We start from the raw sequence: 12,582 nt of genomic DNA, 5'->3' as shown, positions 1-12,582 counted from the left end.
CCAAAATTAGCCCCTGCACCCCAGTGTTGGCTGGCGAGGAAGAGCCATTCCTGCCATTTCCTTTCTTCAGTTTTGTTTTCAACTTTTAAATTGTTAACCTAAATTTCCACAGTCTCACCGGCCCATTACGCAAATGAGTTCGCTTAAAAATGACAAATGGGAATGTCCCTGGCCTGCCCATCTCCCCACGCGGGACCCTGTCCCTCTGAGATGCCACAGCCTGAGGGCTCCCCGGAGCTGCCAGGCTCTTCTGCTCCTGTTCGGGTTCTGCGCCCACTGTCCCCAGGCCCCAGGAGGGCAGCGGTGCCGGGGCTGAGCCTGCGGCGGAGACTGTGCCTCTGCGCCCTCTGCTGGCGAGCCCCTGACTGCACAGGCGGGGGATGCCCGGTGCCCTGGGCTCCAGGACCCGCCACCACCGCCGCAGGGTCAGCTCCCCCAGGGACCGGAGAAGGGCCCTCTGCTGCCGCCTTTCCACTGCCCAGCCTCTGCCTCCCGCTCACCTCCTCCCTCCTCGCAAGCTCGTTAGACTTTGTGCTGACCGTGTGACCGGCACGTTCCGCCCCACGCTTCCCCTTTGCTTCCTCTCGCCAAGCGCTCAGCCTGGCTCTGCGCTGACCAACCGCTGGCTCCTCCAGGTCAAAGCCCACAGTTCTCGGGGTACAGCCAGCTGCCCCTCCTGCCCCATCCCCCACGCCATCCAGGTCCTCCACTGCAGCGCCAGGCCAGCTCCGTGTAAACCTGCTGCCTTCACCCCAGGAGAGGGTGGCTTATTTACTTTCTGTCTCGCCACCCGGTATGGATGGGCTGGGTCTGGTGGCCACCAGGTCCTAGCATCAGGCACAGAGCAGGCACAGACCAGAGTCAACAAATGCTGCCAACCCGAAGGTTGGGAGGCTGTGGCTGGCGGGAGGGGCCTCCCTGGGTGAAGGGCAGGGAGCGCTATTTTAAAATAAAGACACTTTATTTACAGATAATACAAAATAAACCACAGGACAAACTACTGTGCCGGGGGAGGGACAGCCCCCATCCTAAACCCCCTCCCCATCCCAGAATAACTTATATAAAAAATTTAAAAGGCCCTAGGAGGAGGGAGGGGCAGGGCTGGAAGCACCTTTGCTGACTGGGGTTGGGGCCTGCAGCCCTCGGCCGCCCTGTTCCAAGGTCCGGCGGACGCTGGCTGGCTCTGTCTGAGTCCTGGGCCTGGAAGGAGGGGCAGCTGCGAGGCTGCAGAGGCTCCCGGCCAAGGACCCGCCTTCGGACTCCGAAGGGCTGGAGTGAGTAGGTGGGTAGGAGGCTTGGGGCGGGCGTGGGGTTGGCATTATTGCAGTGCTCCAGCCAACTTCCTCCTGGCTCTGGCCATGCGTCTGCACCGGGTCCCGGGGAGCCGCCGTGCTGAGCAGGGGTGTGGGGTCCTCAAAGTGATGATGTCGTTGAGTCCACCACCTCTCGGCCATTGCAAACGGTGGGGACAAACTGGGAGCCAGACTCTAGGGAGAGGAAGCTGGAGATTGGGGCTGACTCCCGAGGCCCTCCTTAGGGGGTGGGCAGCAGGGGGCAGAGGGAGGGCCCCACCCCGCACCCTCTCCTGTCCCCAGCTGAGGACTCTCAGCAGCCCCGGGAGTGGCCCCCGCTGAGGAGCAGGTGGGGAGGGGCTCAGGCGGAGGAGAGGGTCAGGGCGGACGCTGACCTTGGCCGAGGCGGGAGCCGGCCCTGGCCGCGGTGCTGCCGAAGCGGCTGGTGGGCGCCCGGTGGCTGACCACGTTCTTCTGCGGCTGGAAGAGAATTATGTGCAGCTTGGGCGCGAAGAGACAGCCGAGCACCACGGAGCCGCTGAGGCTGACGGACACGCACATGGTGGTGGTCTGCACCTGCGGCGGGAGGTCGGGGTCAGCCTGTCCCTAAGGCCTGGGCGTGGGGGGGTGGTCAGCACCCAGCCCTGGGCCTCCGGCCCTTCGCCAAGCCCCAGAGGAGTCCTAGGGAGGTTGGGCACAGTCTCAGCACCCGCCCCGGTGGACCGTCCTCCCAGGGGGCCAAAGTGTCGGCTGCGGGGTGATCATACAGGGGGAGTGTGTGTGCACGTGTGTGGAGGGACGCAGGCACGGAGTGCATGTGTTTGGGTGCATGTGTATCTGTTGGGCGTGTGTCTGTGGGGGGTGAGCGTGTGCAGGTGTGTGGGCCCAGGTACAGGTGCAGGGCCAGTGGGGAGATGTGGGTGTGTGCCAGGTAGGCTGATGTGTGAGTGCAGGAACACAGGGGTGTGTGTCTACACGCATGTGTGTGTTTGTGCACGTGTGAGTACTCTGCCTGTGTCCCAGGTGAGTCCATGCTAATGTGAATCCTATGCAAATGCAGGCGAGTGAGAGCGACTCCCTCCCCAGCCCCGGCCGCCACCGCCCAGGCAGATGCGGGTGCGGGTGGGGTGCGGATGCGGGTGCAGGAGCAGCCAAGCCCAGCAGACCCTGGCCCCGACTGCCCGCCATACCTCTGCCCTGGGGGAAGGGCCTTGGCAGGGGCTCTTGTCTCGGTTTTCCTGCTCCTTTAATTGTTAAGGTTGTCAGTTCAGGCCCTGCCCTACACGCCCCAGCTGAGTGCCCTCAGGGAAAGGATTGAACCTCCCTGAGCCTCCGTGTCTTGTCGGCTGTAAAATGGGGAGAGCCACAGAGTTTACTCCAGTTGAGGGGAGGCTCCAAGACGATCCTTTTACCACTCAGAGCCCAGCTCATCTGTCGCCTCTGCAGACAGGGCTTCCCTGACCCCCCACCTGAAGCGGCTCCTTGAAGCTGAGGAGACCCACCGGGACACTCGGTGCCAGTTAGAGCTTTGCTTGGAAGCCACCAACGGGGGTCCAGTGTTCACGGGCTGTATCCTGATCTCTGTCCCCTCTTTGCCTCACCTTCCTTGCCACCCCTGGTTTCATCTCTCAGCCCAGAGTTGCACAGCTCTGGGGGCACCACGCCACACGGCACGGCTCCAAGGGGCGTCCGGGGTGGCACCCTCTGGAGCCGCGTGGCTCCCTAACCGTGCCATCCTCACTCCAGCTCTCCACCTCCGCCTCCGCCTCCGCCTCCCTGTCCAGCATTTGTGCCTCCCTCCTCGATGCAGGGGGCAGTGCCCACCCTCTGCTCCAATCGCCTCCCCCATCATCTCTACCCCAACCTCTTCAAATCTGCCTGTCCTCAGAGCCCAGTTCAAGGACTCCTCTTCTAAGAGGCTTTTCCTGCCCTGGCCGGGTAGCTCAGTTGGTTGGAGTGTCGTCCCGTACACCAAAGGGTGCTGGGTTCAATTCCAGGTCAGGGCACATGCCCAGGTTGTGGGTTCGATCTCCAGTCGGGGCGCATATGGGAGGCAATTGATTGATGTTTCTCTCTTACATCGATGTTTCTCTCTCCCCCTTCCTCTCTCTAAAAATCAATAAAAAAATGAAAGAAGCATTTCCTGATTCTCTCCCCCCCACACACACACACCCTCTTCTGCGTTCTCACGGGGGCCTTTGTCAACCTAAACCAGTCAGCAACATTTCCTGAGCTGGCCCTCTAGTCAATCCCCTGGTCACCCACCAGCTCCAGTCAATCCCCTGGCTCCCCAAACAGAGCCAAGGTCTCCCCCCAAGGCCAGCCCTCAGCACAGCAGGGCAGAGCCTCCGTTCATCAGACACATTTGCACCCCCATCCCCCAGACCAGGGGATGGCATCCAAGTCCCCAAGTCTGTCCTCAGCTCCCTCTAATTCCTCCGCCTCCTGGCCTTCCCGCCTTCCTCAGGGTGCAGTCCCCGCTGGGCCACCACACACTGTGTGCCCCGCCCCGAGTGAGCTTGTAACCTGCTGGAGCCTCCGAGTTATCGGAAGATTAAACCAGACACCAGGAAGCAGACAGGCTGGTGTCCCACCCCCGAGCTCACCCGGTAGTCGCTGGAGGTGACATAGAAGATGGGCAGGAAGGCCAGCCAGATGATGCAGGTGGTGTACATGGTGAAGCCGATGAACTTGGCCTCGTTGAAGTTCTCGGGGCACTTGCGGGTCTTGAAGGCGTAGAGCGTGCAGAGCGCGATCAGCAGCACGTTGTAGGCCAGCGAGCCCAGCATGCTCGCGTCCCGGTGGTTGCAGCGCAACGTCACCACCTCCCGCCGCTCGGGGGCCGTCTCCTTGCCCGTGCCCGGTGCCTCCACCACCAGCCAGGCGGTCACGATGAGCAGCTGGCCCGAGATGAGCGCCAGGCAGATGGCCACCTGCGAGGCGGGGCTGATGAAGCGGGGCCGCTGGGCTCCCTCGCGGGCCCCGCCGAAGATGCGCGCGATCCGGTTGGTCTTGGTGAGCAGGGCCGAGTAGCAGACGGAGAAGGCGGTGCCCAGGCCCAGGCGCCGCAGGGTGCACACGGCCGTGGAGGGCTTGGCGATGAAGACGAAGGTCATGCAGTAGCAGAGGAAGACGCCGCCCAGCAGGATGTAGCAGAGCTCCCGGCCCGAGGCCTTGACCACCGGCGTGGAGTTGTGCCGCACGAACACACCCAGCACGAAGAGCGTGGCCAGGGCGCCCAGGCAGGCGATGGTGACGGGCCCCACGGCCCAGGCGTCGCCCCAGCGGATGTACTCCTGGGGCAGCTCGAAGCAGCCCGTGAGGCTGGCGTTGGGCCAGTAGCCCAGGCCGCAGTCGGCGCAGGTGAACTCGTCCAGCCGGTACTCGTAGGGCTGGCAGGGGATGCAGAGCCAGCAGCAGACCTCGCCGGGCTGCACGCTCTTCACCTCGTGCTGCAGGCAGGGCTCGCTGCAGCGAGAGGCGGGCAGGGGCCCGGCCGAGGGCGCGGCCCACGGGATGAGGCTGGTGTCCAGCGTCAGGCCTTCTGCCCAGTAGCCCACCTTCTGGTAGCGGTAGCGCCCGCTGCCGGCCCGCAGGTAGGTGAAGATGTTGTAGCGGCCGATACCGTCGCCGAAGCGGTCGAAGCGGACCTCGCTGTGGGTGTCAGCCGGGCGGAAGGGGGCTGGGCGGGGGAGGGGAGGAGGAGGGGGTTGGGTTGGCGGGTCATCCTGATGTGGCCCCAACCCTCGTCCTGACACGGAGCCCCGATCCCACAGCTGGGGCCGGTCCTTGTCCTTCCGATCCGCACCCCACACTAAAGCCGACCTTACCCCCAGCCGTTTTGCCGAATGAGAGGCTGCAACAACCCCCAACCCTAAGCCCCAAGTGGAACCCCAACCTTAAAGCCCAGGCATCACCACGAACCTGAAGCCCACGCTGACCTCCAACCATAACTCCCCCAAACCCATCCCTGGACCTAATCTCCAATCCTTCCAACCCAGGCCCCAACTTCATCACAACACACTACACTCCTCTCCCCTAACTTCACATGGGAACCCCAAAAGCCAAACTTGGCCACAGGTCCCCTCCTGGTTCCGCTAAATCTTATCAGTGATAGACGACCCCAGCTCCAGCCCCGCCAGTCCTAACACTGGTCCCAGAAGGAGCTGAATCCCAACCTCAGCATCATCTGTAACCACTGTCACCTGAAAATGCTCAGCAGGAAACTCACAAATCCCTTCTACTCCCCACCCCTGTGAACCTCAAGTCTCCCAGCCACACTCAGGGAGCAACACCCCTATCATCATCATGGGTCCCAGTGAGAAATCAGGGTTCGAGCTAGCAGCTGATGTGCTCAAGGCCCCATGGGGAGTGGTGTAGCCCGGAGTCACATGCCGGTCCCCCATCCAGCCTCAAAGTCCTGACAACCCACCTCAAGCCCCACATCAACCCCACCAAGCCCAGCCGCAGCCTTGCTCCAACATCCGTCCACACAGATCCCAATTCCCCCGTAACTCTGAAGGCCAACCTTGTTGGCATGACTACTCGTCTTGACCCTGGGCTCCAAACTTCATCAGCCCTGCATCCCCTCCCACCCTTGGACGCCAGCCGCCCAGTGGACACCGGCCATGTGGCACCATTACCATCGAACTTGACGTTGAGCACGAAGTCCTTGTAGAGGCGGCGCCCATTGACGGGCCGCATGGCCTCGCAGAGGCGCGTGGTGTTGGGGCAGAGGGCGCGGTGCATGTCGTGCAGGGCGTGGGCCATGGCGTACACCGCGTTGACCACGAACATGATCTTGGACTCCTGCTCAAAGGGCACGGCCCGCAGCGAGTGGGCCGCGCAGTCCCGCTGCCGGAAGCTGCAGCGGAACCTCTGCTCCCAGAACTCGCGGAACCAGGGGTTGCGGCTATTGTTCCAGGGGTCCAGGGCGCGGAAGTAGGCGGCGAAGTCGCTGATGGGGTAGGAGGCCAGCTCGATGGTGATGGCGCCCTCGGCCGCCCCCTCACTGCCGGCCACCACGCTCTCCAGGGCCCCCCAGCCATCGCTGGCCACCCAGGTGAAGCTGGCGTTGAGGCGCCTGGCGGCTGCGAGCAGCTCACGGGCATCCTCCGAGCGCGCGAACAGCACGGCCACGCGGGCGCTGGGCTTCTGCAGCAGCGAGCGCACCACGCCCTCGAAAGCGGCTCGGCTCATGGCGCGGCCCACCTTCTCCGAGGTGGCCACGCAGATGTTGCGGGCACGGGCCTCCAGCTCAAAGGCCTCGATGCCCGTCTCACCGTAGTCGCCCTCCGATGCCACAGTGGACACGTACGTCCAGTTGAAGAAGCGGAGAATCTCGGCCATGGCCTTGGCTTGGAAGAAGTCGGGGGGCACCGTGCGGGCGAAGTAGTCGTAGCGGGACTTGTCGCTCAGCTTGGCGCTGGTGGACGCATAGCTGATTTGTGGGATCTGGAACAGCCGCAGGAGGTTGGCCACCTGGGGGGAGGGGCAGAGAGAGCAACAATCAGAGACACAGGTGTCCCCAAACCTACCTGACCTTGGGATCAAGTGTCACGTGACCAGCCATGAGGTTTACCTCTTCCCAAAGACCTAGATCCTGTCTTGATGTGGCTTCCCCTCAGGGACAGAGAGCTTTCTACCCCTTCCCAAGGGCCAGAACAGAGAGACCCAGGGCCGAGGCACCAGGGTCCTGAGCCACACCTGAACCCCTCTGCTGTCCCCGCTCAGACACAGGGCAGGAGCAAAAATGAGAGCCGAGGGAAAGCCCAAGCGGTGGGTGGAGAGAGATTGGCCCTTGGCCGCAGAAGGAAGAGGGAGGCGCCAGATGGCGTCTGGGATGCTCAGGGCTCTCAGGCCCTCTACCTGTTTGGGGCAGTTAACCTTTCCCCAGAGTCAATCCTGATGGGATGAGGGAGAAAGAAGAGGCTCCCCCAGGAAGGAAGACCCAGATCTAAGGGCCCCCATGGCCCCTAGAGCCCAAGGGGTTGGTCTCCACTGGATGCCTGAGCCTGAAATAAACAAGGCTTCCTGCTTACCACTGATTGCCTGGCACCCCCTCCCACCCCCGGGCAGCTTGGACCTGCCCCCAAGAGTGCGGTCCAGCCAAGGACCTGGTGGGATGGTGGCAGATGAGAGCAGGTGAGGCTCAGGTCCTGAAGGGGGAAGCTAGGTCTATACTTGCAACTACTCTGGAGACCCTAGGCGACCATCCCCCCACCTCCATGGATGCATTCTGCTTCTCTCCCTCCCTGTTTCTCTCTCCTGGGCTGCTTCTGGCTTCTATCTTCCACCCCTTTCCATACCCGGAGGCCCTTGGCTGAGAACCCTACAGCCTCTCTCCAAGCCTCAGTTTCCTCACCTATGAAATGGGTTAATAATAATAGCCAATATTGATTATGCCTTTATTACTCACCAGGCCCCCGATATGTTCTGTGCATGTTTTACCTCATTAAATTCCCACCACAACCCTAAGAGCGGCAAGCATCTCGTTTTATAAGGAGCAAACTAAGGCACAGAACTGGGCAGGAACCTGGGCCCCCACCTCTGGCCTCTCTCTCCAGCCCCAATTTGAGCAGCCCCCCAGTACCTGGATGGAGACGTCACTGTAGGAGCCGCCGATGACTCCAGTGATGGCAGTAGGGGCATCGTCCTGGGTGGCATAGGAACCGTCGGGGCAGATGTGGCGCGAGCCGTCAGCGCCCCGGCTGAGCGAGGCACGCACGAAGTCCAGCGCCTGCTCCAGGGCGTAGGTGTCCTTGGAGCAGCTGTCCAGTATGTGCGCACCCAGGCGCACGCCCGGCAGCAGGCGCGGGTCTCGGTTGATGCGGTCCAGCGCGAAGAGCATGGCCTCCAGGCGCTGGATGCCGCGGTGCTCGTTGACAGGACCGCACTCCTCCGAGGGACCGCCCTTCTGGTGCACCGGGAACAGCCCGCCCAGCACCAGATCCCCCTCCAGGGTCAGCACCTTCTTGGCGGGGCCCTCAGCCACAGTGCCCCACAGCAGCAGGGCCAGGAGCCTAAGTGGCGATCCCATGGCCACAAAGGGGGTGGGTGGGTCCAGCAGACCTGAGCCTCCAGGGGTCGAGGGTAGAAGCAGCTGAGGCAAAGAGAGGGGGAGACAAAGAGCAGGAAAGGACAGACAGGAAGAGAGATGAGAAGGGGCCCAGCTCCCGCAGAGACCCACAGACAGACAGACAGGGAGAAGTGGAATCTGAGAGCGGCCACTCCTTCCGACTCTCCCTCCCCCAAACCCCTTTCCCAGGCAGGCACTCAGGAGCCAGGGAGAGGCGATGTCACTAACTAAGCTGAGGATCTCCTGGGACACCCCTTGGCCTCTCAGCCCTGCCCTGATTGAGGTCTGGGGGTGGGCCCTGTGCCCATCCCAAACTTAGCAGCGAGGGCGGGAGACACCGAGCAAACAGGAGACTCCAGCCAACACCAATCTCAGTGCGAATCAAAGAGTCCAAGACCCTGCACAAGCCTCCCAGGACCCCAAGGTCAACAACTTGGCAGCAGAGACGGGGTCAGACTTACAAACTTAAGGTCCAGTGCCCATCCTGAGCTTTGGGTTTCCTGACAGGGGCCACTGTTGGCCAAGAACCCACTAAGGAAGAGGGAAGGAAGAGTCTCTACAGGGTAGTCTCCAACTCCTAGGGAGACTAGAGCCCTGGTGAGCACCCAAGGGTCCTGGCCTCTGTCTTTTAAAAAGCCATTTCCAGAGTCCCCCTGACTGAGGAAGCAACTGAAACTAGGTGCGGGCAGTTAGGCAGCAAGGTGGCCCCAGGGAGGGATGCGGAGGTGGCCACAGGTCCTAAGTCAACAGGGAATGTAGACGTGAGTATATGTGTGTGTCCGGGGTGGGGACAGTTCATCTGGTCAGAATCTCAAAACAGTGCCGAAGGTGAGACTTCCGAACACCTTAGCTCTACGCAGAATGCTGTTTGAGACTCTGTCTTCCTTTTCTCTCCAGCTCAGAACCGAGCAGAAAAGTCACCATCTCCAACCTCCCCATCCTCAGGGTCAGGGCCCTTTTCACCCTGGTCGGGCCCTCAGAGAGCCTCTCCTCCCCCTGCTCTGCACCCCATCAGGTTCCCTGCTGCTCTCCCAGACACCTAGGGCCCTACAGGCTCTCATGATCACGGAGGCTCGGGCAGCTAGGAGAGGGGAACTGAGCCTGAAGAAGGGCAGCCGCTAGTTCACGGACCCCCATGTCCTGGCTACAGAAGCTTCTCTTTGCCCCTCAGCTCCCCAAGTTCATCTCCTGCTGGTGCAAGGGTAGGGGACTGGGATCCCGTGGGTACCCGCCGAAAGCAGCAGCTCAACCATGCCAACAGGAGAGAGAGGCAAGCGTGAAGACCAACACAGATGGGGACAGGGACCCAGACAGGGGCTGTGGCCCAAACCCGGCAAGAGCACGAGCCTCCCACAGGGTGGCAGGGACCAAAGCTCTGACGTATGGGGACAGAACCCCCGGAGGAGACAGACCCTGGAAGTGGGCAACCTCAGGGGCCTGGGCCACAAAACCCAGGCAGGGAGCAATCCAGCCCCAGAGACTGAGACAAAGACAGAGGCACAGACAGAAAGATGGACCAACGGACAGAGGGGCAGGAGGAACGAAGGAGCACCGTGCGCGGCGTGCGTTTTGTGGGGAAGAAATGCGGGACGCCTGGGTCTGTCTTCCCGCTTTCCGGAGCTCCGGGCGAGCGCTGTCTGGATGCCCCTGCCCGTCCCAGCCAGGGCGCCCCAGAACTCGAGGGCCCGCGGGACTCCGGGACGCGGGGGCAGGAACGACAAGGCTGCGGCGGCACCGTGGGCTTACCCTACCTGGCGCGTATGAGCCGGGGGCGCGGGGCTCCAGCTCCCGCTCGCTCGCTGCCTGCTCGGCTGCTCTGCGCTCTCCGCCCGCCGCTCGCCCGCCGCTTTCAATCGCCGCTGCCCCGCCCCCGGCCCGGCCCCCCGCCCCCGGCCACTCCTCCGTCCCTCCCGCTCCCTCCCTCCCGCTCCCAGCCGCGCCTCCGCCTCCCTCGGCTCCAGGCTCCTAACCAGCGCCTCCTGCCCGGTTGGCGGGCCAGCGGCCCGGAGCTGTCCGCCTCGTGGTGCTGAACCCCCTGCGCTCCCGCTATGCGCCGGAGCGGGATCTCGAGGGCCCCCCCACCCCGCGGTCACACTGCGTCTGAGAGAGCAGCGGGCACCGGGCACAGGGCTGGGAAGGTCGCTGAGCCCCGGGAGGTGGGCACAGTGCTATGGGTTCCCATCTATCTGTGGCCCTAGGGTCACAGGGTGCCATTGGGGGATAGGTAAGGGGACGCGTGGGAGATGGGTGGAGGGCTTAGAAAAGCCTGTGTCTCCTGTCCATACCCCGGACTCATGGACTGCAGCTTGGCCCACACGCCAGGCCCGGGGTGCGGGCATGTCTTCAGCCCCATTCGAGAGCTGGGGCCTGAGTCACCAGGAGGAAGAGATGGGGGGGCGGGTCAGAGGATGGGGCTCCTCTTCCTTCCTGCAGATGACCTTTAAAGCTGCCACCTTCCCACACACACCCAGCCACCCAGCCCGGACCCTCCCCCACACACCAATCCCTACCTTCGTGTGCAAAGGGGGTGGGAGTGCTGCAGGGCCAGGGACCAGGGTCACCTCTGAGCGACATGCTGGGGCTGGCAGGGGCATCTGAAAGGGAGGGGACTGGGGAAGAGGCTCCTGCCATGGCTGCTGCGTAGGAGGGAATGGGAGCTGGAGCCCGAGCAGAGGGAGGGCAGCTCCAAGATGCTCTGGACTCCCCTCCTGCAGCAGAATGGGGAGGCCGGCCCTGGGTAGGGTGGCGGGCAAGCTGCAGTGCCAGCCTGTGCTGAACGATATGGGGAGGGCCCTGTGCGACCTGCCCCCAGCAGGTACACACACACTAACAAGTGCTAAGGAGCATGGCATCCCTGCACACGTCCCCCGGGCGCTGTCCTTTCTTCCACAGGTGTCAATAGAGGCAAGGTTAGCTCAGACACATGCTGAGCACATGCCAAGCCCAGGCCCTCCAGCACACACACCTGTGTGAGTGTGTGTGTGTGTGTGTGTAGCAGTTGGGGGGGGGGTGTCAGCAAGGAAGGACAGGCTTTTCCCTGGACACAGAGACCTGATGCCACACCGCTCTAGAAAGAGCCCAGCTGTGAAACACACAAACACGTCAAACCCAAACAACTAACGGGAGAGGTGATGTGGCAGCCAGATGAGGGTTCAGAGCTGTCAGACTGGCTGAAGAGAGACAGGCTGTCTCCCAGCTCCGACTGCTCTCACCGTCTCTGGCTGGCTTGGTGACTGCTCCCCAGGGTAGGTGAGTGACGGGCCAGGCCCCTAAGCACAGGGGTTGACAGGTGCTGAGGTAGAGGAGCCACACAGCAGCCCCAGCCTACTCACCAAGGCAGCCTCACAAAAGACGCGGGACTTGATACATGGAGCCAGCCCCGGAGGCCCATTACATGCCCGCAGTAAGTGGGCTGCACAGTCCCACTCCAGCCCGTGGACATGCAGCTACACACCCAGTCTTACATGCAGAGCTGGCCATGTGGACACAGTCATACACAGCAGTACATGTAAACACAGACACTCAGCCGTGCATGCAGACACAGCCGTGATACACAGCTTTAAATGTGCACACACAGCTGTACACATGGACACACAGTCACAAACATGCGGCCAGAGGGCACGCTCATAAACAATAAAGCCACCCCCAAGGCTTGTTCCAGCTGCCCTCTGCCCTATGTGGACACACACAGAGCTGTATTCATGCATAGGCCTATAGCTTTACATGCACACATACAGAAAAAGGCGACTTTACACATGAACACACTACCACACACACAGAGTGTATGGAAAAAGCCCTACAGCGATGCTCCTAGCCAGCCGGCCTCTCACCCTGTAACACACCCACAAACACACACACAAAGCACAGCAACACATGCACACAGCCACACAGCCATCCACACATACAGCCACGCCCAGCCACAATCACATCCTGATGCCCAATAGGGCTCAGCCTCACCCAGGACTACTGCCAGCAGACCCATCCATGGGACATCCTCACCTGGGCAGATACAGCATGAACACAGGCACGCTGGAGCCACAGACACAAATGCATTCCCTGCAGGCAGACAAAGGCAGGCTGGGAGCCTCTGGGGCTGCTGCAGTGGAGGGGCAGCTACCAATTGGAGCCACAGAGCAGGGAGTAGAGGGCCTCCAAGACCCCTTTCTGCCCCTCACCCCAGGGTACCTGGCCCCCTTCCTTCCTCTTCTTGGG

The 12,582-nt window shown here is 62.2% G+C and overlaps 1 protein-coding gene across 1 annotated transcript; it reads right to left on the bottom strand.

Annotated features, from left to right (window-relative positions):
* Positions 1-946: 946 nt before the first annotated feature.
* Positions 947-10,188, bottom strand: GRM2 (glutamate metabotropic receptor 2). Its single transcript, XM_081159505.1, has 6 exons — positions 10,122-10,188; positions 7,885-8,394; positions 5,936-6,773; positions 3,899-4,974; positions 1,688-1,868; positions 947-1,487 (listed from the first exon to the last, which is right to left on the bottom strand). The coding sequence occupies exons 2-6, from the start codon at positions 8,329-8,331 to the stop codon at positions 1,414-1,416; spliced, it is 2,616 nt and encodes an 871-aa protein (XP_081015631.1). The 5' UTR covers positions 8,332-8,394; positions 10,122-10,188; the 3' UTR covers positions 947-1,413.
* Positions 10,189-12,582: the final 2,394 nt, after the last annotated feature.

Source organism: Miniopterus schreibersii, assembly GCF_964146895.1.
Source record: "Miniopterus schreibersii genome assembly, chromosome: 15".
NCBI classification, from domain to species: Eukaryota; Metazoa; Chordata; class Mammalia; order Chiroptera; family Miniopteridae; genus Miniopterus; species Miniopterus schreibersii.
This window is presented reverse-complemented; position numbering and strand designations above follow the sequence as displayed.

Excerpts from the sequence above, each read along its gene's own strand:
- GRM2 (XM_081159505.1), bottom strand. The coding sequence starts at position 8,331 with ATGGGATCGCCACTTAGGCTCCTGGCCCTGCTGCTGTGGGGCACTGTG. Across the intron at positions 6,774-7,884 it reads ACAGTGACGTCTCCATCCAG|GTGGCCAACCTCCTGCGGCT; the intron begins GTACTGGGGGGC and ends CCCTCCCCCCAG. Across the intron at positions 4,975-5,935 it reads GCTCAACGTCAAGTTCGATG|CCCCCTTCCGCCCGGCTGAC; the intron begins GTAATGGTGCCA and ends TCCCCCGCCCAG.